The following is a 25,827-nucleotide window of genomic DNA, read 5'->3' on the forward strand; positions in this document are numbered from 1 at the left end:
ATCACGGCGGTGTTGGCAGTCCTGTGTCTGTTGAAAGTTGCCGCGCTCGATGGCAGGTGGCGCCAGAGGTCCGCGCGTGCGGCTTTCGGAAGTTTCGGAAGTTCCGTTCACACACCTCGCGTTCCGTTCAATGGTCACTCGGTTGACTCGTCGGTGTCCGTCTATGGTATTCATGGCCCGTACGAGGCACGACCGCGCGGTGTTTACTCGGAAAGTGTCGGCAATCAGTAACGGTGACCGGTAACCGTCGGGAAGTCAACGGCCAACCACCCCCGATCGATCCCGCGCGTTCTGGCTTCTGGCCGCGCGGCGTCTCGGCACGGAGACTCCACGCTGCGCGATCTCGGCCTCGCCTAGCGACGCCCTGGTGAGAATCGGTGAGACGTGCCCCGTGGTGGTGAGACGGAACGTGCGTCGCGGTCGCGTCCACGGAGAGAGTTCAGAGAGTCTCGCGTACCGTCGGAACGGTGCGGCTGCGGCGCGCAGCGTCGTCGATGCGCGGACGGTAAATCTCGTTGTGTCGAACGGAGAAGCGACGGAGGGAGGAACTCGTGCGGGAAATCATCATCATCATCGTCGTCGGCGGCGACGCCGGTGACGTCGGTGGAAGCGGTGACAAGAGGCGGTGAGCAGTGACGGAGGCATAAGCAGCGGCGGCGGCGGCGGCGGCGGAGGGGGAGGAGGCGGCGGGGGGAAGCTGTTCATCGAACGGAACAGCCGCGCGCGCGGAGGAGCGGCGATACGCGGAGCGCGGCCCGAGTTGAGTCGCCCATCGTTGTACGGTTCGTGAAACGGGCGCGGGCATATCACGGGATTAGGAGGAGGCGGCGGCTGGCGGCTGGCGGCGATTCCCTGGTAGGTAAGTGTCCGCGCCTCGCCTCGTCTCGCTTCGCCTCGCCGAGGCGACGTTGTTGCCGTCGGCCGCCCGACGGCGACGGCCATCCCGATCTGCGCGAGTCGGAAAGTCACGGGGACGACACGGCTACGGCGAGTTCTCGGCACGGCACGGGGAGTCGCGCTGCTCTCCGTCTCTGGGCCCTCTCGACGCTCGCCGACTCGCGCCCGGCGATGAATGACGTAGGCGCGAGGGGTGTGTCGGCGTCGGCCCTTGGGTGCCGCGTCGCGTCGCGACGCGACGTGGCCACGCGACTCCCCGTCGCCGCCGCGAGTCGCGCCGCGACGACCCTCCGTCGGCGACGACGAGCCATCGGGCTCTGCGTTTTCCCCTCCCCCGTCGGAGCATCGGGATCCCCAAATTCGCCCTCCTCCCCCTCCGAAAATATGTCGCCATTTGCTGCCACGGTACTCCGTCTCCGGACGCGGGCCACCCCGCGGTACTCTTTATCTCGAGCGCGCTCGCGCTTCGCCGTCACTCCGGCGCTTACTCGATGGGCGGCGATCGACGCCTCGGGTTAAACGTCGTCGCGCTTCGCTAATTACGGCTCGGCCGTGCCGTATCGCGCTTTGAACCTGCCCGTCACGTTGTGCGGGACTGTGTGTCATGTCGGGAGCAAGTCCGTCGCGGTATTTCGTCGCTCGTAACCGAATTCCCGTCCGGGATTCCGATTTGCGACGCCGCGTCGTCCGGGTGCCGCTGAGACCGTAGGCTATAGATAGACGTATAGAATCTCTCTCCCTCGGGACACGTCTCTCATATTTTGATGAATCACGCATTCCGATATTTTCGATTGTGTGTTCCGTTGATGGTCGCCGCAACAACAGGTTTTAGGGACCTACATTCGACAGACAGCTCGGGACAGCCGCTTTAAGAGCACGGGACGCGATGCGGACGCGCGATGAACCGTAGATAAAAAAAATTAATAAACAAAAAGGTTAAAAACGCGACATAAGAAGCTAATATTAAGCGGCAGCCCGATAATCGATGATCGTTGTGTACCCACTCCGCGTGACCAATTGTGTCTCTTCTTTCTCTTTCCCTCTCCCAGTCGCTGTTACTTTCGTTTCTCGTATAGCTGATAGCGTTTCAGGACACTCGCTCGCTACGACGGGCGTAATCTGCGATTAACCATGACGTCATTGCGTTAAGTGTCCGGCGGCGCGGCGTCGAAGCCGGTCGACCGCCCGACGCGGACGGCGGACAGATAATCCGCGTTCGCGCGTTCGTTTTGGCGTATGATGTCAGCATCTCGGTGGTGCGCGACAAATACTCAATGGCGCGATTGCCATTTTGTCAAAAGTCGCCCGATCGCGCCAGGTCGTCGTCGCTGAACGCCGTTTCCGCCGATCGACGCTCTGGCCCCCCGACGATTTATCGCCGTCGTCACGCGTTATCGATCGCTCGTCCCGCTGCTCCCTGATAATTGCGTAAACGCCTTCGTCGTCGATAACCCGAGCGAGGGAAAAACTTGGGATTGATAGGATTAGGGCGATACGTTCGTAGGGGAGTCTTGAGATACGTTTGTGAGAGATGGTTCTACAATTATTTTGTAGAATTTATTTGTTTTTTCAGGCTGGATGGAATCGTGAGGTTTTAGACTAGACTTGGGACTATCTTAAATTCATGATCGAGCGGATTGAATATCGTCCTTAGAGACCCTCGGAGACCGGTTGACTTAGACTTAACGGATACAATAGAACTCGGAACGGATCGGCTCGGGAACCCGTATATCTCTTCGGGCCCCTGCGGGAACGAGTGAGACCTGCGGCAGCGACAGGCACGTGTGCAGGTGCACACGCACTCACGTACGCACTGCGTATAATTCCACGGCTACGGGTTGCGTAAGGGTCTAATCATTGTATCATACGAGTCCTCGCGCCGAGCGTCGCCACAACAACGGACTCGTTTCGAGCCTTTCCCCTCTTTTTTTTCCCTCGATCACGGCCGCTTCCACAATACAGATACACGACCGTCGAATCGAGGAACGGGCCCGAGATAGAGACAGCGAAACTGACAATGGACCGTTCTGAATCGACGCGTGGTACCGATTATTCGCTGAATTATTCACCGACCTGCTCTTCGTTGTTTTCAGCGCCGCTTAAAGAGAGAAAGTGAGACGGGAAACGGTTGTATCTCCCCCGAACACGCGACTCCCCGATACCTGGAACGAAAGAAAGAAGCGAGATCAGCGGGAAGAAACGCGCGCGGATCGTGCCGCGCGTCAACTCCGTCCCTGGTCCCTCTCTATTTTAAGACGAGGACTCGCGGACTCGCGCCAGTAAGCATAGAGGCGAGCCCGGCCCGCCGCGATCGCTTTCATTCAGCCTGCGGTGAGACCGAGAGAGACCCGCGTTGTCCCGTTATCGTCGAAGATAAGCGTATTTGCGCGAATGGGACGGTACCGCGACGACTCCGCGAAGATGGAACCCCACTGATCTGGAATAGAAGGTTTTGCCGTTGTGCCTCCTCCGATCTCGCGGTTAGACAACTTCACCGAGGTAGAACTTCGCGCTGGCCGCGCTCGAGTGGCTGCTGGCGAATAAACGGGGAATACGCATTTTGCTTCGAAGCGCACCAAGCGCGCGTAATCGAGCCACAGTGATTTACGCATTACGGAAACGGGCCGTCTCTCCGTCTGCTCGGAAAAGATCGTTGTGGTCGAGCATTCGTCGTTCGTGGGACGGACGTTGCGTTCCTGTTGACGTAACGTCCTCCTCCTTCTTTTTCTTTTTTATTTTTTTATTTCCGTCGATTGCCACTTGGTCAATATCGCGGCCGATATTATGGCACGGTATATCGCGCTGACAACGAAGCCAAACGCGCGTATATGCGAGAGGGACTTAAACGAAGCCACTTACGCCGAATACCTCAACCCCTTAACGTTAATTACCATCAATTCGCACCGAGTGTTCATCATCGTTCACGGTCGCCGCTGCATTTTTTTTTCTTCCGAGCGGCGTTCCCGAATTGAATTCGGTCCAGAGTGTATCGAAAGTATACATATATCTTGGCTGACGAATCGCTTGTCGAGCGTCGTTTGTACTTGGCAAGGTTTCAAATAGCGATAATCTACGAATACCGCGCGTTATTTTCGTTAGATACGATTTGCCGGATTTGCGTTTATAAGCAATTTATTTTGTACATATACATATATATATATATAGATATATACAAAATTAATATTAATATCAATTTTATTATAGTTAGTCTTATGATTGATAATATTATTATACGTATATACCTATAAAATTAAATAAATATTAATATCAATTTTTTCATAATCAATATTAAAGAATATTGATAATATTCATAAATATATATATATATGTGTGCAAGCAAAAATAGTGACAAGACGTAACACGGTGATGAGATAATCGACGAATATAAATCTCAAACACATAACGCAACGCGAGTAAACAGAGTAGCGAGAGCTGGCAGTCTTTTATTCTCCCGTCAAGTCCACGGGATTATCGATTACCATCCCGGTGGAGTATCAAGAAGTGCGAGACACGCATAAAAATCATACGGAGGGAAGAATTTGGTCGTACAATCGGACGGGTTCGATTGTGTTTCGCGCTTGCGTGCTGACGTAATCCTGCGGTCAACCATCGCGCTTCTTTTCCTCTCGCTTCCTCCTTTATTTCGTTCGCTTTTGCAGCGGAAGTGCACGCGCATGACGTTTCCCAGCGCGGTAACAAGTCGCGGAAGCTCGAGTCGCCGGCGGCGAAGCGAATCGGTTTCGTTGAGAAGCGACTTGTCCGATTTGCGGCTCTCTCACCTCTCTAGGAGGTGATCTCTCGTCTATATCGATCATGAGAGCGCGACGCGGTTGCCAGACGAAAGGGATTACATTTTGCGAATTAGAACGCGCGCTGTCGCGGTCGCGACGTAACGATGCTCACGCTAGCGAAACGTTCAGCGTGGGATTTCCGGCGGCCGACGGATGGCGAGGGAAACGCGGCGTGAAAAGGTGAAAAGCGCGACGGCGCGCCGCGCCGCCGTAGGATGAGGATACGCGCGCGTAGCCGGGTGCGAGAGCGTTGCGTGGTGCGCGATGCACCGGTACTTGGCGTAAGGAAAGTCAAGCGGTGAACGACCGTTGACACAGATATCCCGTGCCGAGCCGAGCGTCGGAGTAAAATAGCCGGCACAGTTGAGCATTCTATTTTACATCGTTAACGGAACGACGCCCGCGGTTAATTAAGGGAGGGGAAAAAAAATCGAATGACGGACACGCGGTACCCCCGAAACCCCTCCGTCCCTCGCAGCGCCGAACGAAGGGAACCGCGTTGTTGTAACGCGTATATACGGTTGGGTTCGCCGCGTCGTTGCACGCACACGATTCCCGGTAGGGCCCCGCAACTTTATTGATCGCACACCGGTAAGGTGTCCATATACCTCGCACCGGATTCGGGAGAAACGAGCGTAAAATGCCGCTTTCGCGTACACGAAACGGCGAAACTTACGCGTTTCGGCGAAACACTGATAGCTGCAAGACCTTCGTTGCTTTCGATTTTTAGTCGTTCTTGTCGATTCCATTTCTTTGTCCATTGTCCGCTGTAGTTCTTAGAACGGACGCGTTGAGAAATCTTTAATAGCCACGCGAAGTGATTATTTAGTATCAATATGAATTAATATCACACACACACACACAATTTAGTAAATAATATTTTATTTATATTAATATTTTTCTTTTTAGTTTTTTGTGCGTTTCTATTTTTAACGCCTACGTTACACGAATTGAAATAATTAACGTCGAAAATTCATCAAGACTTTTGCTAAGCTAGTGGTGATATTAGAACATGACATTTTACAGTTGCCGGTACTTGTACGAGGCTCGAAAATGGCAGACACGAGCCAACAAGCATTGAGCGAGCTACACACGAACGGAGTGGTGGATGACGGTTTGACGGAAGATGATAGAACCAAGATCAGACCCGCGGATATCGATGCGGTAAGTTTCGTGGAATACGGCATTTTAACGTTTTCTCAATAATAGAAATCGAAGAAAGTTCGACACGCAATGATTTCTTATTCGAGTTTCGCCAGCGCGTGAGAAATGCTTGAAAAGTAAACGAATTAATTCAAACATGGTTAAATATGTTAAATAAGAGGAATCTATTCATTTACAGGATATGAGAGAAATGGAGAGGAGAAAGAGGGTCGAGATGATGATGAACTCGCGAATCTTCCGGGAAGAGCTGGAACGTATAATTGAGACACAGATGAGGGACGGTGCTGGACCCTCTGGTCTCCTGCAACAGATCTCTGATATGATGGGTGCACAGGGAGCCCGATTCAACGGCAATGTGTTCAAAAGTTAGTCTTGTTTTGCTTTAAAATTGTCATTCCTTGAAATTGCCGTCTCCCCTTTTTTTTATACTTTACTCTAACTCGATTCGCTCGGAAATGTGGTAGATTCAAATTGCGTCTTGCCTATCAACGACATACGCGGCGTGGAAAGCATGGGATACGCCAAGGGCGAGAAATTGCTACGGTGCAAGATGGCGGCGGTCTTCAGATTGCTCGATCTCTACGGATGGACGCAGGGCGTCGGCGGGCAAATCACCGCCCGTCTCAATCAGGATCAGGAACACTTTCTGGTGAATCCTTACGGGCTACTCTATCACGAGGTCACCGCCTCGAGTTTGATCAAGGTGGACATGCAAGGCACAATTATCGAGCAGGGGACGACGAACTTTGGCGTGCACGTCGCTGGTTTCCAATTGCATTCGACAATACACGCTGCGAGACCCGATATCAAGTGTATTATTCATATTACTACTCCGTCCGTTACCGCTGTAAGTAAACGTTTCGTGTCTCCGGTTTCTTCATTCTCCGATGATCCGTTTCTCGTTTGTCTCATGTATCTTTCACGAGCGTTTGATGTCTCGATTACGCGATGTCGCTTTAATAGTCGGTTGACGATGAACATTTATTAGCTCTGCTCCGAAAGGAATTGACTGACACACGCGTGACATGTTGCGTAGGTTTCCTCCTTGAAATGTGGATTGTTACCAATCGATCAGGAGAGCATAGTGATAGGCGAAGTGAGCACTCATCAGTACATAGGAGGTTCCGTCGACCCGGAGGAACGGGAGAAGATCGCTAGAAATCTCGGGCCGATCAATAAGGTTATGCTCCTGACGAATCGCGGTGCCCTTTGCTGTGGAGAAACAGTGGAAGAGGCGTTCTTTAACGTTTACAATACCGTAGTCGCCTGCGAGACGCAGCTGAAGCTAATGCCCGCGGGCGTAGACAATCTAAGCCTTATCAGCGAGGAATCGAAGAAAGCTATATTCGAAGCGTCGCGAAAACCACCAACCCCTCAGCAACAGAGTTCAGCAGTAGAGTCGTCCGCTCTCGCGGAGAAACTCGAGAAACGCTGGAGAATCGGCAGCGCCGAATTCGAAGCCCTTATGAGAATGCTCGATAATGCTGTAAGTTTGTCTTAATCGTTCACTATAATCGTAATATTTGCGTTGGGGAATATATCTGAATGTCGTTTCTTCTTCTTTCTCAGGGATTCCGTACGGGCTACATATATAGAAATCCACTTGTAAAGGGAGAACCCCCGAAACCGCGAAACGATGTTGAAGTTCCACCGGCCGTATCATCCTTAGGATATCTACTCGAAGAGGAAGAATTGTATAAGCAAGGGTAGGTTTCCACTTTCCCTCAATTCGGGGATATTTTGTTTCGACGCTATAAAGTGGTCAACGCTTAGTCGATTTCTTTTTTCTTTTCTTGAACAGGCTGTGGAAGGGCGGACGCAAAGGTACAGACAGATCCCGTTGGTTAAATTCGCCAAATGTTTACCAGAAGGTTGAGATCCTGGAAACTGGAACACCCGATCCTAAAAAGATCACCAAGGTAGAAGTCATTACTTTTGAGAATAAGACCGACTAATTATTTACTCATTTCCGCGCGATTTCGCCCGATGCTAAATCTAATATAAGCAAGCACTTTTATTTGGCAATTATAATCGCGTATTGTGGCTGCTAATCGGATTACGATTTGCGTATAATAACGAAGAAGGAAAGCTTTAAATGTATCAAGTGCAAAATTAAACAGTTATGACATATTAATATATATTAATAGTTATAACATATATTGATATATAGATTGTAGAATCGTTTATCAGATTTTCGGTTAGTTTGATTTGAGAATATAATTCTCTTTCAGACTCTTTGATATTTCTGCTTTGCGATTGTATCGCAAATTTGTCTTAATTAGAAGAAAATACCTTGTTGATATTAGATTTTCGTAAATTTAATACCACGGTAATGTTATTAAGATCCTTTGGTTTGTTTTCCGTGAATAATTATTTTATTTTATCGAACAATGTTGAAGATATTTTTAGCGATGATTGAGAAAGACAAGTGCGCATATTTACGGCCGTAAATAGATAGTATATTCATATATGCAATGCGATATGTAATGCATTGGTTATTCCATTTTTGTTAGCAGTCAGTTGCATTTTATCACGTTATGTTGTGTAATTTTGTCTTGTTTTTGTCAAATTTTTTTATGCATTTTAATTTTATTGTACAATCAGAGACCAAGTATGTGTGTACTAATTAATCACGATTATTTATATAAATTCCACGCATTCCAACTTGTACCATTAATTCTCAACATTAACTGCTGATAACTTAACGATGATACCTTTTATATTATGTAACTATTTCAGTCATGGCAAACGTTCTCATTGAACAAACAATATATCTTATTGATGTTGGTTAGAATGTACTGGCATATATAGCGATATATTGCTCTTTTTAAACTATATAGATATAACTCTAACTCTTGTTACAACAGAGCTTGATTGATATTATTTAATAATAAATGCTTATTAATGCGATATAACGAATTACTTAAAAGTTCAAAGTTGGAGCAAAAAAATCACAGTTTTAGACGCTATGACCAATGTGTGTATATGTGCCTGTGTGTATGCACGCGCGTACGTGATTTATGTGTATAAACGTTGGTCACCTGATAACATAACATATTAACGAAAAGATATCATCTTTATTATTTAAATCAAAACTAATTTTTGATGCGCAAATTTTCATCAACATATACGTGCAATGTTTCCGCGATATAAAAAAATATCGACTATAACGAACTGTCATCAGTACATAACAAGTATTAAATAATTGTTTATTTTAATTTGTTGCCAATTGAAAAATATTTTATAGGCAATAATTCTTTTCTTTTTTTTTGTTGTACATTTACAACATTTATTTGCATTTCGACAAAGATTGATGGCATGATTAGAATAACTCATTTTTTTTTAAATCATAAAGAGATGTTCTCTTAGTATAATATATTTCTATTTAATAAACAAGAATCTTTTATAAAAATATATAATAAGAATATAATAAAACACAAAACGAGAGACAGAACGAGAGCGGTCAACATTTCCGCAAACAAAAGTTACGAAACATTAACGTGTTGAATTCCAGTCAATCGTTAGTATAAGTATACCTAAATACCTTTATATATAAGATATTAACGACTGTTCTTCTGTAGCTTCTTGATGTTTAAATAAAGTTATACGTGCTGTTTAAAAGAGATGATTATATCAACTTTAATGAAACTTCAACTTTAATAGCGTTCCAAGCACTATTTATAGCCCGCAGACGCTACGTTAATAAATTTAGCTCACTTTCTATAACGCGATGCGAAGTTATATGTATGTTGTCGTCTACAATATATTTATTAACAGTAACTACAAGATTCTGAGATTATCTATTCTGCGAAACTACCCTCCGTCAAGTAGCCTTATACGCAAATTTTTATCTTGGGATAAAAATGTTATGCATATAATAGAAATACAATGGAGTTTGGCATTTCGAATTTGTGGCATTTTATTCAATTATTATTGTATAAGGGAATAAAATAATGATTTAATATATTGTATCTTATCTTAAGCATTTTTCAAACGCACTTTTGCCACAATATATATAAGACATGTATAAAAAAAAATATATATATATATAAATATTTCTCACGACTCTGTATGAATGTGTGCCTGATCTCATCATCAAGATCTCGTTGGCCTGGTTACACTGAGCCCCACTGCATTTACAAAACCAGATCAAGTGACCCTTTACATTTAGAAAATCTAAGCTACTTCCTTGAAACTAAATGTTAGGCTTAGCAATTAATTGTTGTCAGATTGCCGAGTTGTACATTTGTATTGCATGTAATTGTATTGAATTTTATTTTGAATCACTCAAGACACTGAGTGTGATTTATGTAAAATGTCGATTGCAACAGTAGCTGCAATACAAAATTACAAAGTTATTAAAGATATGTTGCCAGTTTTGATTATTCTGGGATAATCTATTAAAGGGGAGGAAAAATATGCAGCAGGCACACATAGCATGCAAGAGTCTTTATCTTATGTTAGCATAATTGCTTCTCACAACGATTCGAAGGGGGTCGACTAATGTTCTGGTTTTGTGTGCAGTGGGTGTCTGACGGATCTCCTACCCATAGCAGCACACCAGTCAAGATAGACGGTGCTCTTCAGTTTGTTCCGAAAAATACCAACCCAAAGGAGTTCAAACAATTACAACAGCAGGTAAGTATTGGCCGTTGCATTTGAATTATATATTCTATTTGTCTTCGTTTCTGCTCTCTTTCCACATCGGTCAATATGCATAAATAGGAATGTACAAATTTGATACACTTTCTCCATAGATTAAAGATTATCGACGAGCAGAAAAAATATCGGCTGGCCCGCAATCTCATATACTGGAAGGTGTATCATGGGAGGAAGCTAAGAAAATGCAGGTACACAAGCATCGAATCTTTTTCTTGATTTAAACCAAATTAGATACGTCCCATTTAATAAATTTAGCAAAGAGAGAAAGAAAAAAAGCTTCCTATTAAGTAGCGATAATCACGTATTGTTCTGATCTGAATTTGAATTGCAACACTAGCATCTTTCTGATTATTATTAATTACTTCATAAATCCCTGCATAAAATATGTATGTTATCTTTAACTTGCATACTCGTTGTTTACAAGGACGCGACAATTAGTGGTACCGGAGAACAAGTAGTTTTAGTAGGAGCCGCTAGCAAGGGTATTATACAGCGTGGTTTCCAACACAATGCGATGGTGTACAAGACACCTTATGCCAAAAATCCTTTCGACGCCGTCACGGATCAAGAATTGGACCAGTACAAGAGAGAAGTCGAACGCAAACAGAAGGGAGATCCTTGTTAGTTCCATTCGTCACTTTTCTCATCCAATCTTTTTCCCGTATTTTTGCATGCGTCTTGTATTTATGTATCCCCGTATCTTAGAATTATTCTGTGTTCACTTAATGTTCACCGGACGTTGAACGGAACCATTAATATTACCTATTCTGTAAATAGACGATGAGTCACAGTCAGAATCCGAGGCCTTGTCGTCCTTTAACATCAGTCGTGCGACGCATGAATCCAGCACTGCCAAGAGTCCTATTCAGTCACCGGTTTCTGTTACTTCGGAAACGGAGGAGGAGAGTAGAGACGGTAAATTCATGTGCTTAATTCACGAACGGGGTTTCCATACGTATCATAGAATGTGTACCACGTTCTGACCTTTCATCGATAAAATCATATCGTTACATTTTTATTTTCTACGTCATTAACGAACACTCGCGTGTACTCCTTTTCTACAGAACCCCGAGTATTGCGAATAGAAACGAAACAAGTGCCTGCGCCGAGTCAACCCGAAGTCGTGTTAAGCGATGGTGAGTCTTTCCTCATCTTTTTTTTTTCCTTTTTTTTAAATTTTATCCCAAATAATCATCTCATTAGCCTGCATAGGTGTTTCAACGAGTGATTAGTAAAGTTATATATTACAATGAGATGTTTACTTTAATTCAACTCCGATTCTTGCATGGCCATAGCTTTTTGTTTGCGGTCAATTCTTACGACATTTGCATCTCTGCCTTTATAACAAATTTACCACTAATCAGTAAATATAGCACGTTATACAATCGCGCACGAAGATAGATAATTTTGCACGATATTTGTCCATTGTAATGGTAAATGATTTGCGAGACAGATAAACCTATATTTCGTGACTGTCAGAGGTACTATGTACATATAGCATTATAACGACATCGGATCACGAGGCGCATTTTATTGATGAATAGATATGAATCGTGTACGTATTTATTTTTAATATACAGTGAATGATGCTACTGCAGAGTACCTTAATGAGATGCGCTACAGAATGACTGAACGACCAAGCGGTTACAAAGGAGGTGAGTTTTATTTTATACAGGCAAATAGAGATGGATCTAATCCATCATTCCGAATTACTCTCTTTCTGGTACGTACTGTGTATGATGTTCGACTGAAGAAATCGTATCTGGCGTTATATTTGTAAAATAATTAGACCTGCATGTGACTTTTCTACGATTAATGAAAAAATGGACAATTATAAAAGGAGAAAATTTTACGAAATTATGAATGTTTAGTCGTAAAATGTAGCCCGAATTGCGATATAAAGGATACATTATCTTCAGTTTAACTTTGTACATAGTTTTGATACGATTTGACTAATCTCGTTTGGTTGAGATATATTTCATCTGGTATAAAGTGCACGTATTCCAGTATGGAATACGCTCCCCATCCGCAATAACTACATAAAATGCACGTATATAGAATATATTAAAGATTGTGTAAATATATTCATTTTCATATTATCATTTATATGTATGCAAAGCTGTCAAGTTTGTCATGCTTTTGTCTACGTATACGGCACATGTCTCGAAAGCTTTCTCGTCTTCTTTCGCCACTCGAAATAACGATCATAAATGCTTGCACCAATAACTAATGTTCATGCACTTTCGTTAATCTCATTTCTTCTTTATTTCTGCGTGAAATGCTATATAGATCTTGAAAATACACGTGGTTTACACTTAATCCGAAATGCGATTTCTATTCGAAGCTCAGATGAAAATCACACTTTGGAATTTCTTGTTTTCAATGGGAAATTAACGAATGATGAAGAATAATAATAACGAATAATAATAGTTAATACAAATTTGAGATAGCTGTTTTTTTCTTTTGCACTGTAACAAAAATCGCTGTGAGTAATAGTCATATTTGGGATAGATGAACAAAATAGCAGGTTTGCGCGCAACAATACATTTCTAGCATAAAAATAAAGAAACGCATAGTCAGGGGATGGATGTAGAGTTTCTATTTCGAGCGCAGCGTAAGCGACGAAGAAGACTCGCGAATGGTGGAGAGTATCCAAGTGATCGTGAACGTTCTCTCCGTTTCTCCAAAGCGAGCAAACCGATCGATCGTTCGCCGGTTCCCATGTCCGAGATATACATTTGGACATAATGCTTGCAGATTGCGAACTAGCCAGCAATTGCAGCAGCATGAGCAGCGAGCGTGCGCGAATGTACCGGCAGTTCTCCGATATCCGACGTCCTTATGATAGCCTTCGATTGGAGAACGTTAGAACCTCGATGACCGCCGAACGAAAGAAACCTCTTCTAGTTACAAGAACGCTGGTTAACGGGCGAAGCCAGATTGAGCTGAACGCGATCTCTCGGGACGAGGCTTTCGTAAAATCGCGCTACGAGGCGAGGCAGAAATTTTTCGGAGATCTCGAACGTCGAAAGAATTTAGCCGCGGACTCAATTGCATCGTCAAGAACGGAGGTGACGAATGCGAATAATAAAAAGAATCGGTCAACGTTTGAACAAAATTCCACGGTGAGCTCGAATATGAAACCGCTTGTAAACCATCTTGTAAAATTGTTCGATCCATCTCTAAACACGAGTACTAAAGAATGCGTCGAGAACGGTGAAACACGGTCGAGCAATGAAGTCGCGGTGCATTCTGTGGAATGGGCGAATATCGCGCAGCCGAGTTTTGTTAAACGTGTTAACGTGGAGAAGACGCCGAGTTTGCGTAATATTGTGCCCCATATAAACGGTGACAGTCAGACAGAGGAGGAAATAGGACACCGTGAAAGGGCTGAATGTTTAACGATTGAAACGGTTGCTTCTGTAAAAACGGAGTCTTCAACTCGTGGAGATAAATCGGACTCGATGGCCGGCACGAATAACGAACAATCGCAAACATTGACAACATCAACGGCGACGAATACGGAAGTGACACTTGCGCGCAGCTGCGCTGAAACATTTCAACATGATAACAGCGATAACGAGGAAGACGCGCGGCCACTGAACGATTTATCTTCCAACAACTGTGACGAGCGGTCGATCGATCGTTATGAATGCGACGAAGATAAAGAGGCACCGGCAGATAAGGAAATAAACGGCGAACTGAAATCGACGATGGAACTGAGGAAACAAAACGTTCGATCTTGGATCGAGAGCTCCATGTGCGAGGGCAGCTGGTCGAACAACTCAGAGACCGATCCATACGAGTCATATTGCAACGATATCACAAAGATCGTTGAGAGCATCGACGTGAATATCGCCTCGTCGAGGACGGAACTGGACGCGTTGCCCGACACGGACACCTGTGTCAAGTACAATCTCGACTCGACGAATATGAGCCTCATTTACAGCTTGACCCCGCCGGCGGCCGTTGACCAGGACGAGAGCGGCAACGACGATACTTCGCACGATTTGGCGGAACGCTCGTCGGAATGGCAGTCCGATTCAGCGAGAAGCGACAATGACGAGCCGTTGAGCGATTACATATGGATAGAGCCGACGACGAAGGTGGAAGGCATCAAGTCTACGCAAGATCGCAGGTCGTCGAGCGACAGTAACAGCTACGCGGAATTGGAACAGCCCACGTCCGAGAGGCACTCGACAGGCGGTTCCGACATACTCGAGTTACCGAGCTGCACGATCCGCGAGCTGAAGGACATCGACGGCGAGATCTTTCACAACGGGATCAATGAGTCCGCCAACGAGATCATCGCCGATCTCAACGCGTCCGACGAAGCGTCGCCGGACGACGCTGTGGAAGTCGTACAGCAGATCATCGACGAGATTATCGAGTCCATTTACGTTTTGCTGCATTTTGATTCCTCTATTTACGACCTTAGCATCATGAGGGAAATTGTGCGCAACTTGATCGACGGCTACCGTCACGAGTGCTCGCTCGTGGAGACTGCCGATCGAGCGTGCATGCCGGATGTCTTCACGACGATCGGCAATGACGTTGACAGTATTTGTCGCCTCAAAGGTTTCCTGGGGAATCTGTCATCGGACAATAATCGAGATTATGAAATGGAGGTAGATGATACGGAGAATCGCGAATCCCCCGCCGTGTTCGAGTTTTGCACCGTAGCGAAAACGTTGCCGATCGTCGCCGTCGACAATGGCGCTTTGGAATTAAACTTCCGCGTTGTCAAAGTCTCGACGGACGAATATGCGAAGATGTCGCCGGGTGCCCATCTTCGCATATTCGGCGAAAACTTGATCGCCAATGATCGCGGTATCGGTAAAAGGGACGACAAAAGCGCAACCGTGGTAAAATCAGATATGGAAACGTGGCCGTGCGATCGATGCTCCTACTGCCGCGAAGAGGCGGAATCGAGGGAGCCATTGACTTGTTTGACGCCTATAAGTGAGGAGGCGGACGATGCTTCGCGCGAGGCCGTCGACTCTGTCACGACCGCTTTAAAAAATCCTGACAATGAGCCGTTGTGTCACTTAGATGCCGGTGATGTTAATGAAGAAAGTACTGTAAATCCCACGAGGAAGTCTGTCTCCCTCGATGACACCTACACGATCTCCGACGTCAGCTCTGTCGTTATCTCGGACAACGATGACATGAACGATCTTGAGGAACGATGCGACGTTTGGGACTCCTCCCTAGATTGCATGTCGTATTCGTACGAGACCAAAGAGTTCATTCGCCTGGAGAAAGCGCTCGCGGACAGTTCGCGATTGAACGTGTAACGCTTTACTCGTCTTTCAGAAAGACGACATCTTGTTCTATCTTAATTTCGACAATTGTTTAATTGAATCATCAAAGAGTACAGTTTTCCTCGATGAAAAGGAAAAAAAGACGTTTCGACGATTGACTCGTCGAAATACGTGCATCCGCAACGCGTTGCGATAGCGTTTAAACTTGCGTGTCGGTTGCTTTAAAATTTCTTTCTCTTAATATTCAGAATGTCTGTAAAAAGCGTCATACGGTATCAAATAGTTTGCACGCTCGACCTAGCATGTCATTTTTTGTGCACGTTTAACGCGTCGATTTTATACACATCTTAAGAAAGATAACAAAGAAAGACTAGTCCCTTCGTATAAGTACGCGCGCGCAAACGTTAGATGTGTAAGAGATTCGCGTTATTTTAGTATCTGTTAAGTTTTGATGATTCTATTTTTTCTCACAGCTTTTATAATTTTATCGTTCCTTTATGTACAAACAAGGCGCATCTCCTGCGCGATCGACTTTAAGCACATGGATCAAAAAAGAAAATTTGACAATTACACGCCAATTAGCATTGACATTCATAAAAGTACTGATGTCATTTTGTTTTTCTAGTATTCTCAATTTTGATTTTCTGTTTTTTCTTTTTGTTTTTCATTTTTGTTAAGTGCATGACTTAACATACTTAACGTAACTTGAAATTAAAGACGAAGGATTTTGTTGTTTAGTGCAATGTATTAATTTTAATGTTCTACTTTATTTTCTTGGTATGTGATAATAAGTTCAATCGATTGTTACATTACGATATGCACTTACGCTACCTCCTTAACAATATTGTAACTAAATCAACTTACATTGCGAATGCTTACATAACTCACTTTTATATGAATACATTTTCTAATATCTACCGCAATAGCGAGGTGTTTGATGGATATAAAAGTTTGCACATAAAACTTCTTATCATTTTTCTGCACCCGTCTCTCTATTTGAACCTGCGTCAATCCTCACCGTTTATCCCGTTACCTTTTCAATGGTGTACGTGCACGTCCTGCAAGCTGCGAATGATCGATGCTAATACGTGTTTGCTTGGGAATGATTGATTTTATATAACGAATCTCCATGAACGAGTATACTCTGACGAGTACCAACCAACGTCGTTTATTCGAGAGGTAAGATGTCTGTCTCTTTCTCTCGCTTCTTTTCATTTTTCAGTTTAAAGTACGATAATACATAATTAACAGCTCGGTAGGATTAATTTTAATCCTTTGGCTTACAGATTGTGCTTTGCAATAATATCGGCTGTCTTATTATCTTACGGATTATCTTATTATTACGTGATCTGAGGATTCACGTCCCGAATAATCAATTATTTGTGTTTTAGGAGAGAATACCGTAAACGGCGATCACTCGGACGCTCATCACAGTACTTTTTCGCAAAGTAGCAAGGAGGTTTGTCGTAATATACTTTTAATATCAAACACACACGAGACACATACCATATGCGGAAAGTCGGTCTGTAAGACGTTAATTTCTTTACTCTTCGCATTTCATTATTCGTATTTGAAACGATTCTTGATTGCGTTGATACTTCAGGTGAATCTAGAGAAAAAATAATCACACAAATGCAAGTCGTTTAGATCTCGTTTTCCGAATTATAATGAACTGAAACAAATGTTTGAAGTACTTGCTCCGCAACTTTCTCTTTTCAAAGCTAATTGTGATACACGAGTGCATTTTGAATATTTTTTAAATATATGTATTATAATTCGAAAAGAGAGTAAAGTTTTAAATGATGGCTCTAATAGTGGACTCGTACAAATCTCCGCATAGGTATGTGTACATCGGGTTTCGTTCACATATTACATTATCTCACATATCTCATACATCGTTAATAATACATGGGAACGCTGTTTTCGTAATAAAATTATAGAATAAGACATTTCTCGATTTACAATGCTACAAGAGATAACAGCGTGTCCGATTCGCAAACGGATTGTCGCTTCACTTCTTGCATCAATTGTCACAATTACAGCCGGCATAGCCGCTCATAGATTCGCTTCCTACAAACTGTTCTATCGTATCGATTTGCATGCGATCAGATAATTGACTTAATAGAACGATTAAGCGTGAAAGTTCGGCGCTCTATGCATGTGCATGCAGAAAGGTTTATGGTTACGGTTGGGACCTTCCGTGTTAAGGGTTCCATGTCGCAGGATGTGAGCGTTAGCGAGGAATCGCCGAAGAAAGAGAAGAAGAAGAAGAAGGGCCTTAGGACGCCATCCTTCCTCAAAAAGAAGAAGGAAAAGAAGAAGTCGGTCGAGGCGTAGGTAGTCGTAGCTCAGGTAAGCGTTGCCACTCAAAATCAATCTATTTTATTCTCTGGATTTTGATATCGACGTAAGGGAATATATTTCGATTTGCGAACAAACATATTTACAGATCTATCGAACGTCGTTATCTCTATCTTATGAACATTAGTACGCTTATGCTAGAACGTTTCTTATTATCTGTGATCTACAAATCGATCATACGATCGAGCGAGTCGCTATTCTTTCTTTCAGACCGATCTTTTATAATATCGACTGTAATTTTGAAGAGTATTGCGGTTCTCCGATGAATATATAAATGACAAATTTTAGCAACTTGCTCGCTCGCTCAATCGATCATCCCAGTCGACGTGGTTAATTTATTGATCCCGGGCGTTGCTCATTGAAGGTATGGAAGAAAAGTCAAAGCTTTTCCTCTAGAGATTAGACGCGCTCGCGCTAAATTTCATTCATATGGCTGCAGCAACGATCAAATCATGTTTTTCTGGTAGAATTACATTTTCGCGTAAATGAATAATTAAATATATATATATTTATTTAATGTACAATGCGAAGCATATGCAGTGAGATACCGAACGTTATTGACGTTGAATTAACATCTATATTTTCAGACACTGCCACAAGCGAAAGCTTCTCGTAAAAAATAAAACGAATATGCAAGTTTAAACACAAGATCGAAACGAGCTCGGTTTTAAAATAAAGGACGAGATTCGACGAGTAACGAAGCACAGACGAATGGCGGAAGATGAAACGGAGGTGGGATGAGACGTGCACGAGGAAAAATCGAAGCGAACGAGCAACAATCACAGCATCTTTCCAGGACTCAAGACTGCCATCGCATTACGTCTACGATAAGGAAACTATATTGTACTGTTAATGTTTTTACGTTTTTAATTTGTTAAGCGTCGCGCTAATGTATTTAATCCGCTATTTAATTTTGCCTCTCCTATCCCGTTTGTGTGTAACGCAATAAAGAGTTACATATGCATACTTTGCGACGAAGAAAGACAGACAGACAGATAGAGGAAGAGAGGCGTCATCATTATTGTCGTCTCTATTATTTTACTTCGCCAATGTCGACGCCGTTGCCATTGCCATCGTCGTCGCCATCGTAATTCTCGTCGTCCTCTTTCTGCTCGTCGTTATCATCGATATCGACATCAACGTCATCATCGTCGCTACCGCCGCTACCGTCGTCGTCTTCGTTATTATCATCATCATCATTATCATCGTTATCGTTATCGTTATCGTTATCGTCATTATTATTGCCGCCATCGCTATTATCATAATCATCCTCGTCGTCGTTGTCGACGTTGTTGCTATTATGGTCATCGTTGCTATTTGCTTCTACTCTATTTTTTTCCTCTATCTCGAGATTGTCTCAATTCTTTGATTTTAACTGGTAATTTATAGATTAGGAGAAAATTTTCGTACGGTCTCTCTTGAAACGGAGGGATGCGATACTTCACGTAAAACGTTACGTGAACGTTGATCGAAACACATTTTACCTCAAACGAATTCGTGAATTCCAACTGGGTGATATTGGATCGGCTTTATCGCGAAGAAAAAAAAGAAGTAGAAGTGAATGCGAAAGGCTGTGTTCTAGAATTTGAAGCTGGCGTGCGAAAGAAATGCGTTGCGAGAATTACGGATCTCACCGAGACTATCCTCTGTATCAAAAGCATCCCGGACAATAGAAATCGCCTCTGACTCCCGGACTGATGTACTCGTCTTCGTGATATGTATAAAGTAATTTGTGCCGTACGATATCCCGTCGATTACGATTGTTACCGAGTTGAAAACTTTATTACAACTGTCTATCGATTGGCGTTTCGACATAATACTTTATAAGGCTATCGACGTAATACTTTATAAGTTATATCAACTCAATAAAGAAAAAAAAAAGATAGCGTTATGCAGGCAGTAAGTCATGCCTCACGGCATTCATCAGCTTGTATTGTTACCAAATTTGAACAAATCGGTAAGCTTAGGTATGTCCATTAAAATGGTATAAAGTAAAGTAGAATCAGTGTGGAGCCGAAGTGGAACCGAAGTACGGCGACGTGTGTGCTTTCACGAAATTTTCAATTTTATCTACCTATTCGACCTAATAGTTTAAACATTCAAATCCGAGTTTATTACGACGAATATTCATTGTACATATAGAAGCGCAGAACCATGTAATAACTAATGATTTTTTCCTTTGTATTTCCCCTTTTATATAATGGATTAATTACTCATCGATGTGTAAAAACGTGCCTTTCGTATCTTCAATCGATTAGTCTTAACATTCAGCATTTCTTTACAGTATATCTATTGATTTTTTAACAATTGATCATTCGATTTGCCTTTTGGTCGTCGCGTGTCATCTGCAGTTGAATAACAGCTTTTGGCAGTAACTTCAACAAGTCGAACTTGGTTGGACCAAGTAAGTAAGAATATATCTTTCCCAAAGTCTCGTGCTGTTTTAAAAAATGGTCACGCGTTCTAATTAAGTAAGAAATTGCTTAAAGAGCAATTAGAGTCGCGAAATGCGGAACGTTGCAATTTTTCTTTGGCTTGTTGAAGCTATCGAGGAGTGGTTGTTCAAATTGATAATTCGAGCACTAATGATTACGTTATTTATCTATAATTGACGATCGACCGCTTATACAACGTGTGTTTTGTACAAATAAAAAGTCGGCGTTATATATCTATATATAACATATGTATAACTGTATGTATAACTGCGTGTAACACAGAGTCGTGTTATACGTAGAACCGAGTATGTGTAAACGGGGAGGATATATAGTGCTGTTTTAACAGTTTGAGCATTGTGAATCATTCATGCTCGAAGTGTGGCTGGAAGGACTAGACGAATAGATAATAATGAGAACGAAAATAAAGCGCACATGCACATTGGCTTGCAAGTTTTTTTTTTATCAATGCATGCGCGAAGTGAAAATTTTAATATATTTTATTATGCGCTGTTTTTATCGAGATCGATGTTGACGACCGTGATTATTATTATTCGCACTATTATTATTTTTTAGTTTATTATCAAAATATTGTATTAATATTATCATCGCTATTATCATAGTTTTATTATTAAGGTCAACGCGATTTTACCATCGCCGCATTGTATCTAAAGTGCAACAAATTGCGAGCTGAGCTCGTGATGCAATCGAATTTGCACGTCGTGCTTTCTTCCTCCGAAATGATGACGATTCATCGCGCGCGAGAGCCCACGTGCTTCATCGACCTGACTATGACACATCTGTGAAGAAATATTTGCCCATATATACTTTCTTCTCGCCTCCTCTTTCCTCATCCTTCACTCGTATTCATGTATCATGTAATGATTGGTAATAATTGTACGATCGAAGACGTATATTAATGCAATCTATTATTGTATAATGGTTGATATAATATATAAATAATATTACAACAAAATACACGAGAAAGTATTTTTAGATGTGCTTATATTTCTCAGTAGTTATTTCTTCAAAACGATACCAAGTGACAATTGTAAAAAAGCGAATACGCTTCTCTCGTCGAAGATTCCATATGTGTAAGGATCAAATCGGGGAGAGGGGGGGAGGGGATCGGATAGGAAGCAATGGGAAAAGTTTACATCGCGATAGGTCGCTTCGGATTGCATTATAAAATCAGATAAAGAAAAAAAAATTCGCAATAGGTCGCTTCAGATTGCGTTATAAAATCAGGTAAAGAACAAAAAAATCGCTTAAGCAATAAGTGGCAAGCGTCGTAGTATAAATACACGAAATACGAAGAGACAGAAGTAGGAATCTTGATGGTTAGTATTCCTCAGCACCGTCTCCCTCGCCATCGACGGAGTCCATGCCGACTTCCTCGTAGTCCTTCTCCAAGGCGGCGAGATCCTCTCGCGCCTCTGAAAACTCGCCCTCCTCCATCCCCTCGCCTACGTACCAATGCACGAAGGCTCTCTTGGCGTACATCAGATCGAATTTGTGATCGAGCCGCGCCCAAGCCTCTGCAATCGCCGTCGTGTTGGATAACATGCAGACTGCACGCTGCACCTTGGCGAGATCACCGCCGGGAACGACGGTAGGCGGCTGATAATTGATGCCGACCTTGAAACCGGTAGGGCACCAATCAACGAATTGAATGCTGCGCTTGGTCTTGATAGTCGCAATTGCCGCGTTAACGTCCTTCGGCACTACATCGCCTCTATACAACATGCAGCACGCCATGTATTTTCCATGACGAGGATCGCACTTGACCATCTGATTCGCGGGCTCGAAGCAGGCGTTTGTTATCTCGGCGACGGAGAGCTGCTCGTGATAGGCCTTTTCCGCTGATATGACGGGAGCATAGGTGACAAGGGGGAAGTGAATCCTGGGATAGGGTACCAAATTTGTTTGGAATTCCGTCAGATCGACGTTGAGCGCGCCGTCGAAACGCAGCGAGGCCGTGATCGAGGACACAATCTGGCCGATCAGGCGATTCAGATTTGTATAAGTCGGGCGTTCAATGTCCAAATTACGTCTGCAAATGTCGTATATGGCCTCGTTATCCACCATGAACGCGCAGTCGGAGTGCTCGAGGGTGGTGTGCGTTGTCAGGATCGAGTTGTACGGCTCGACAACGGCCGTCGAGACCTGGGGCGCCGGATAAATCGCAAACTCGAGTTTCGACTTCTTCCCATAGTCCACCGACAGTCGTTCCATCAGCAGGGACGTGAAACCGGACCCGGTGCCGCCGCCGAACGAATGGAAGATCAAGAAACCCTGGAGTCCCGTGCATTGATCCGCCAGCTTGCGAACGCGATCCAAAACGAGATCGACTATCTCTTTGCCGATCGTATAGTGGCCGCGAGCATAATTGTTGGCGGCGTCCTCTTTGCCGGTTATCAATTGCTCCGGGTGGAAGAGTTGCCGGTACGTACCCGTACGTACTTCATCTGCAAGAACATTGGTGAGTGAGATTTCAGTCATCCGGTTGTCGCTCGTTTTAAGGAAACTTGTGCGTAACGTGATATCATTACTCACCTACGACGGTCGGTTCAAGATCGACAAAGACCGCTCTCGGCACATGTTTCCCGGCACCGGTTTCGCTGAAGAAGGTATTGAAACTGTCATCATTGCCCCCAAGTATCTTGTCAGACGGCATTTGCCCATCGGGTTGGATACCATGCTCCAAACAGTACAGCTCCCAGCAGGCATTTCCAATTTGTACTCCCGCCTGTCCTACGTGGACGGATATGCATTCACGCTGCAAAAAATATTGCACTTAAAAATCGTACATTAAATTGATTAAACTTATAATTTATATTTAGAATTTAGATCTCATTCATAATAGATGAATCAAAATTCTATTTGCAATTTTATTTTAATAATTGCACGCGAAAAATATATACATTAGAATATATTCGCATATAAAATGCGTATCAGAGCATGTACATGCACGTATATAAAAATATATAGCATGTCAAGTTTATAAATAGACTTCTAACATAATGATTACAGATAATTTAAGACGGAGAACGTGCCCCGTCATCTAACAAATACATCTCTGACAACACACAATGCTGACTATAATATATGCATATACGTAGGAAGTTCCAGGGTCGGCAGAGATGGAATATGAGAATATGGCCATTAAGGGGATCCTGGAGCAACGACAATTATTGATATTTATAGGTGTCCGATTTTCTACGAATTGGCTTTACAAACTTGAAATCCTATTAACACGTTTAGAGAAATGATGAATGGAGTGGTAAATTGAAGACTAAAAACTTGGAAGAATTGAAAAAATTATATTTGATACTCGGTGTACCTAACCTTTTATATCTAGAGCTATCACTTCATGGAAACTTTCGTTCGATATACGAATTTTATAGCTTACGTGTACAAATCGAAAGTACCCTACTCTAATCGGACTAGATCAAAGAACAATGTGTAAGATTAAAAGCCTAATGAGAAATATTTCCGCTGATCGCAGATTTCATGCATGCGTACACACACGCAGCGTACATGGCGTTGCAATCTGACGAGGACGGATATCTTGTAGGAACTCGTTGAATAAGGACAGAACGATCAAAATTATCGATATTTTTAATTCCGCTTGGATGAGGGTGCACTCCAGGTCCTCCAGGATCCCCTTAAGGCCGGAACATAATACAAAGGTACAGGCAATAGGAATGGGGAATAGCAACAGAATGTAGATTTTCAACCTGCCGTGTATCAATGCATTCCGTTCCTATTCCCTATTCCTTTTGCCTGCACCATTGTATTGTGTTCCGGCCCTCAGTCTCTCGTCAACGCCCGACAAGATTTCTTCCCGTCGCCGCCCGCCGCCAACGACAGACAAACCATTCGCTACGGCGGAGCTTGTCGCGTTGCATCGCGCAAATTTTTGCTTCTAAAAGTAGCACCAACGTAATGCAATCGCGAGCGTCGCTCGCGGCGACGTTACTCGCGCCAATCGGCAAGATCCATCCTTAGATAAAATTCGCTGCTTCGACCAGATTAAGATTGATAGGATCCTCCCTCGAACAATAACCGCGCGCGCTCTCTCTCTCTCTCTCCACGCTTCCCTTCAAAGGGAGACACACATATCTGCAATCGTACACCTCGATATACCGGGTCGCTCGTCAACGAAAGATCCGGCTTCAATTCTCGCCAATGTCGTTACGTCGCACTTGCCCACGACGGCAGGCAGAAACGATCGACGAGCGATAGTTTTAAGAAGAGAGAACAGATTTTACTATCGCGGAAGAGGTTAAGGTCCTTACCATCTTGACGAATGACGAAACGGAGACTCGTAGTGAGATCTGCTTGCTCGTGATACGTTCCTGACGGCCGTTTGAACGGAGTTGGCGATGGAACTCCCTCGAACGATCTCGGCTTGACTGAGCGCTTGCTCAGAACGGCCGGTCTTTTATAGCTTCGGTGGATACCCGTTCTACGCCCGTCCCAGGAGCACGCCGCCTATGTCTCTGACGCTCGTCACGCTTATCCGACTATGTAGGGTCATGAGATTGCGTAACCGACCGTACGCAGCCGACCCAATCACGCTGGAGCGAACGTTATAAAGTTCAATCCTTTCCCCCCTTTTTCGCCCTCGGCTTCAATAATCGGTTTTGAATCTGCAAGGATTAATAGCTACCTATTACGCACGTCCTTCGATATTATCGTTGAGAGATTTTTTGCATTTTTTTCACGGTTCGCTTCTTATATTCTTCCCGGCTTACCTCGATCCGCGCGGTGAGGGGGAACGAAAACAAAAAGCGAGGAGGACTCGCGATGTCCGTGGTGAAACTTGGGCTCCTGTGTGGACACTGTGGACACGAGACAGTTTTAGAGAGCACCGTAAATATATCGCGGGGAGCGACGAACTCGGCTCTCGGCTGTTAAACGTGCACGCGTGTATATGTGCACTTCCGTCCTAGAATAGCCGCTGCGTCCTTACTGTATCCGTTTTGCTTGCCGCATCCGTTGAATGGGCAGCATCCTTCTGCAAGGTCAAAACGACAAACGTAAATCGCATATTTGAAAAAAATTGTAATCTTCGACATTTCGTCAAAGTTATCACCGCGACTTGCAATTAAACCCGCTTATTGTCCGCGATTACAGTAATTGTGATAGATTCTTAAAAAAGAGAAGTTCGATCCCGATATATCACGTCGTATATAGATGAAAAGAGTTGACTCGCGCGTGCTCCTCGTGCCTTTGGAATGAGACTTCGAT

General features: G+C 43.8%; 2 protein-coding genes across 14 annotated transcripts; one reads left to right on the forward strand and one right to left on the reverse strand.

Annotated features, from left to right (window-relative positions):
- The first annotated feature begins 48 nt into the window (after positions 1-48).
- On the forward strand, positions 49-21,283 carry LOC112453196 (protein hu-li tai shao). Of its 13 annotated transcripts, none has more exons than XM_025013855.1 (15): positions 5,742-5,852; positions 6,031-6,217; positions 6,317-6,699; positions 6,889-7,338; positions 7,422-7,558; positions 7,654-7,771; positions 10,377-10,490; positions 10,610-10,702; positions 10,939-11,134; positions 11,292-11,429; positions 11,579-11,650; positions 12,095-12,169; positions 17,170-17,237; positions 17,987-18,130; positions 18,727-21,283. In XM_025013855.1, exons 1-14 carry the CDS (start codon positions 5,742-5,744, stop codon positions 18,113-18,115), a joined length of 2,271 nt encoding a protein of 756 aa, XP_024869623.1. In that variant the 3' UTR covers positions 18,116-18,130; positions 18,727-21,283. The 13 variants fall into 13 exon arrangements, with proteins under 13 accessions (XP_024869605.1, XP_024869590.1, XP_024869613.1 ...); XM_025013857.1 differs by having other exon boundaries at positions 18,002-18,130; XM_025013837.1 differs by lacking the exons at positions 17,170-17,237; positions 17,987-18,130; positions 18,727-21,283 and adding exons at positions 49-367; positions 13,272-17,161 and having other exon boundaries at positions 5,715-5,852.
- Positions 21,284-21,559: 276 nt separating this feature from the next.
- LOC112453273 (tubulin alpha-1 chain-like) lies at positions 21,560-25,067 on the reverse strand. The gene is made up of 3 exons (XM_025013914.1): positions 24,873-25,067; positions 23,128-23,350; positions 21,560-23,039 (listed from the first exon to the last, which is right to left on the reverse strand). The coding sequence occupies exons 1-3, from the start codon at positions 24,873-24,875 to the stop codon at positions 21,913-21,915; spliced, it is 1,353 nt and encodes a 450-aa protein (XP_024869682.1). The 5' UTR covers positions 24,876-25,067; the 3' UTR covers positions 21,560-21,912.
- Positions 25,068-25,827: the final 760 nt, after the last annotated feature.

Source organism: Temnothorax curvispinosus, unplaced genomic scaffold (assembly GCF_003070985.1).
Source record: "Temnothorax curvispinosus isolate PA1 unplaced genomic scaffold, ASM307098v1 QBEX01000305.1, whole genome shotgun sequence".
In the NCBI taxonomy this organism is placed as follows: Eukaryota; Metazoa; Arthropoda; class Insecta; order Hymenoptera; family Formicidae; genus Temnothorax; species Temnothorax curvispinosus.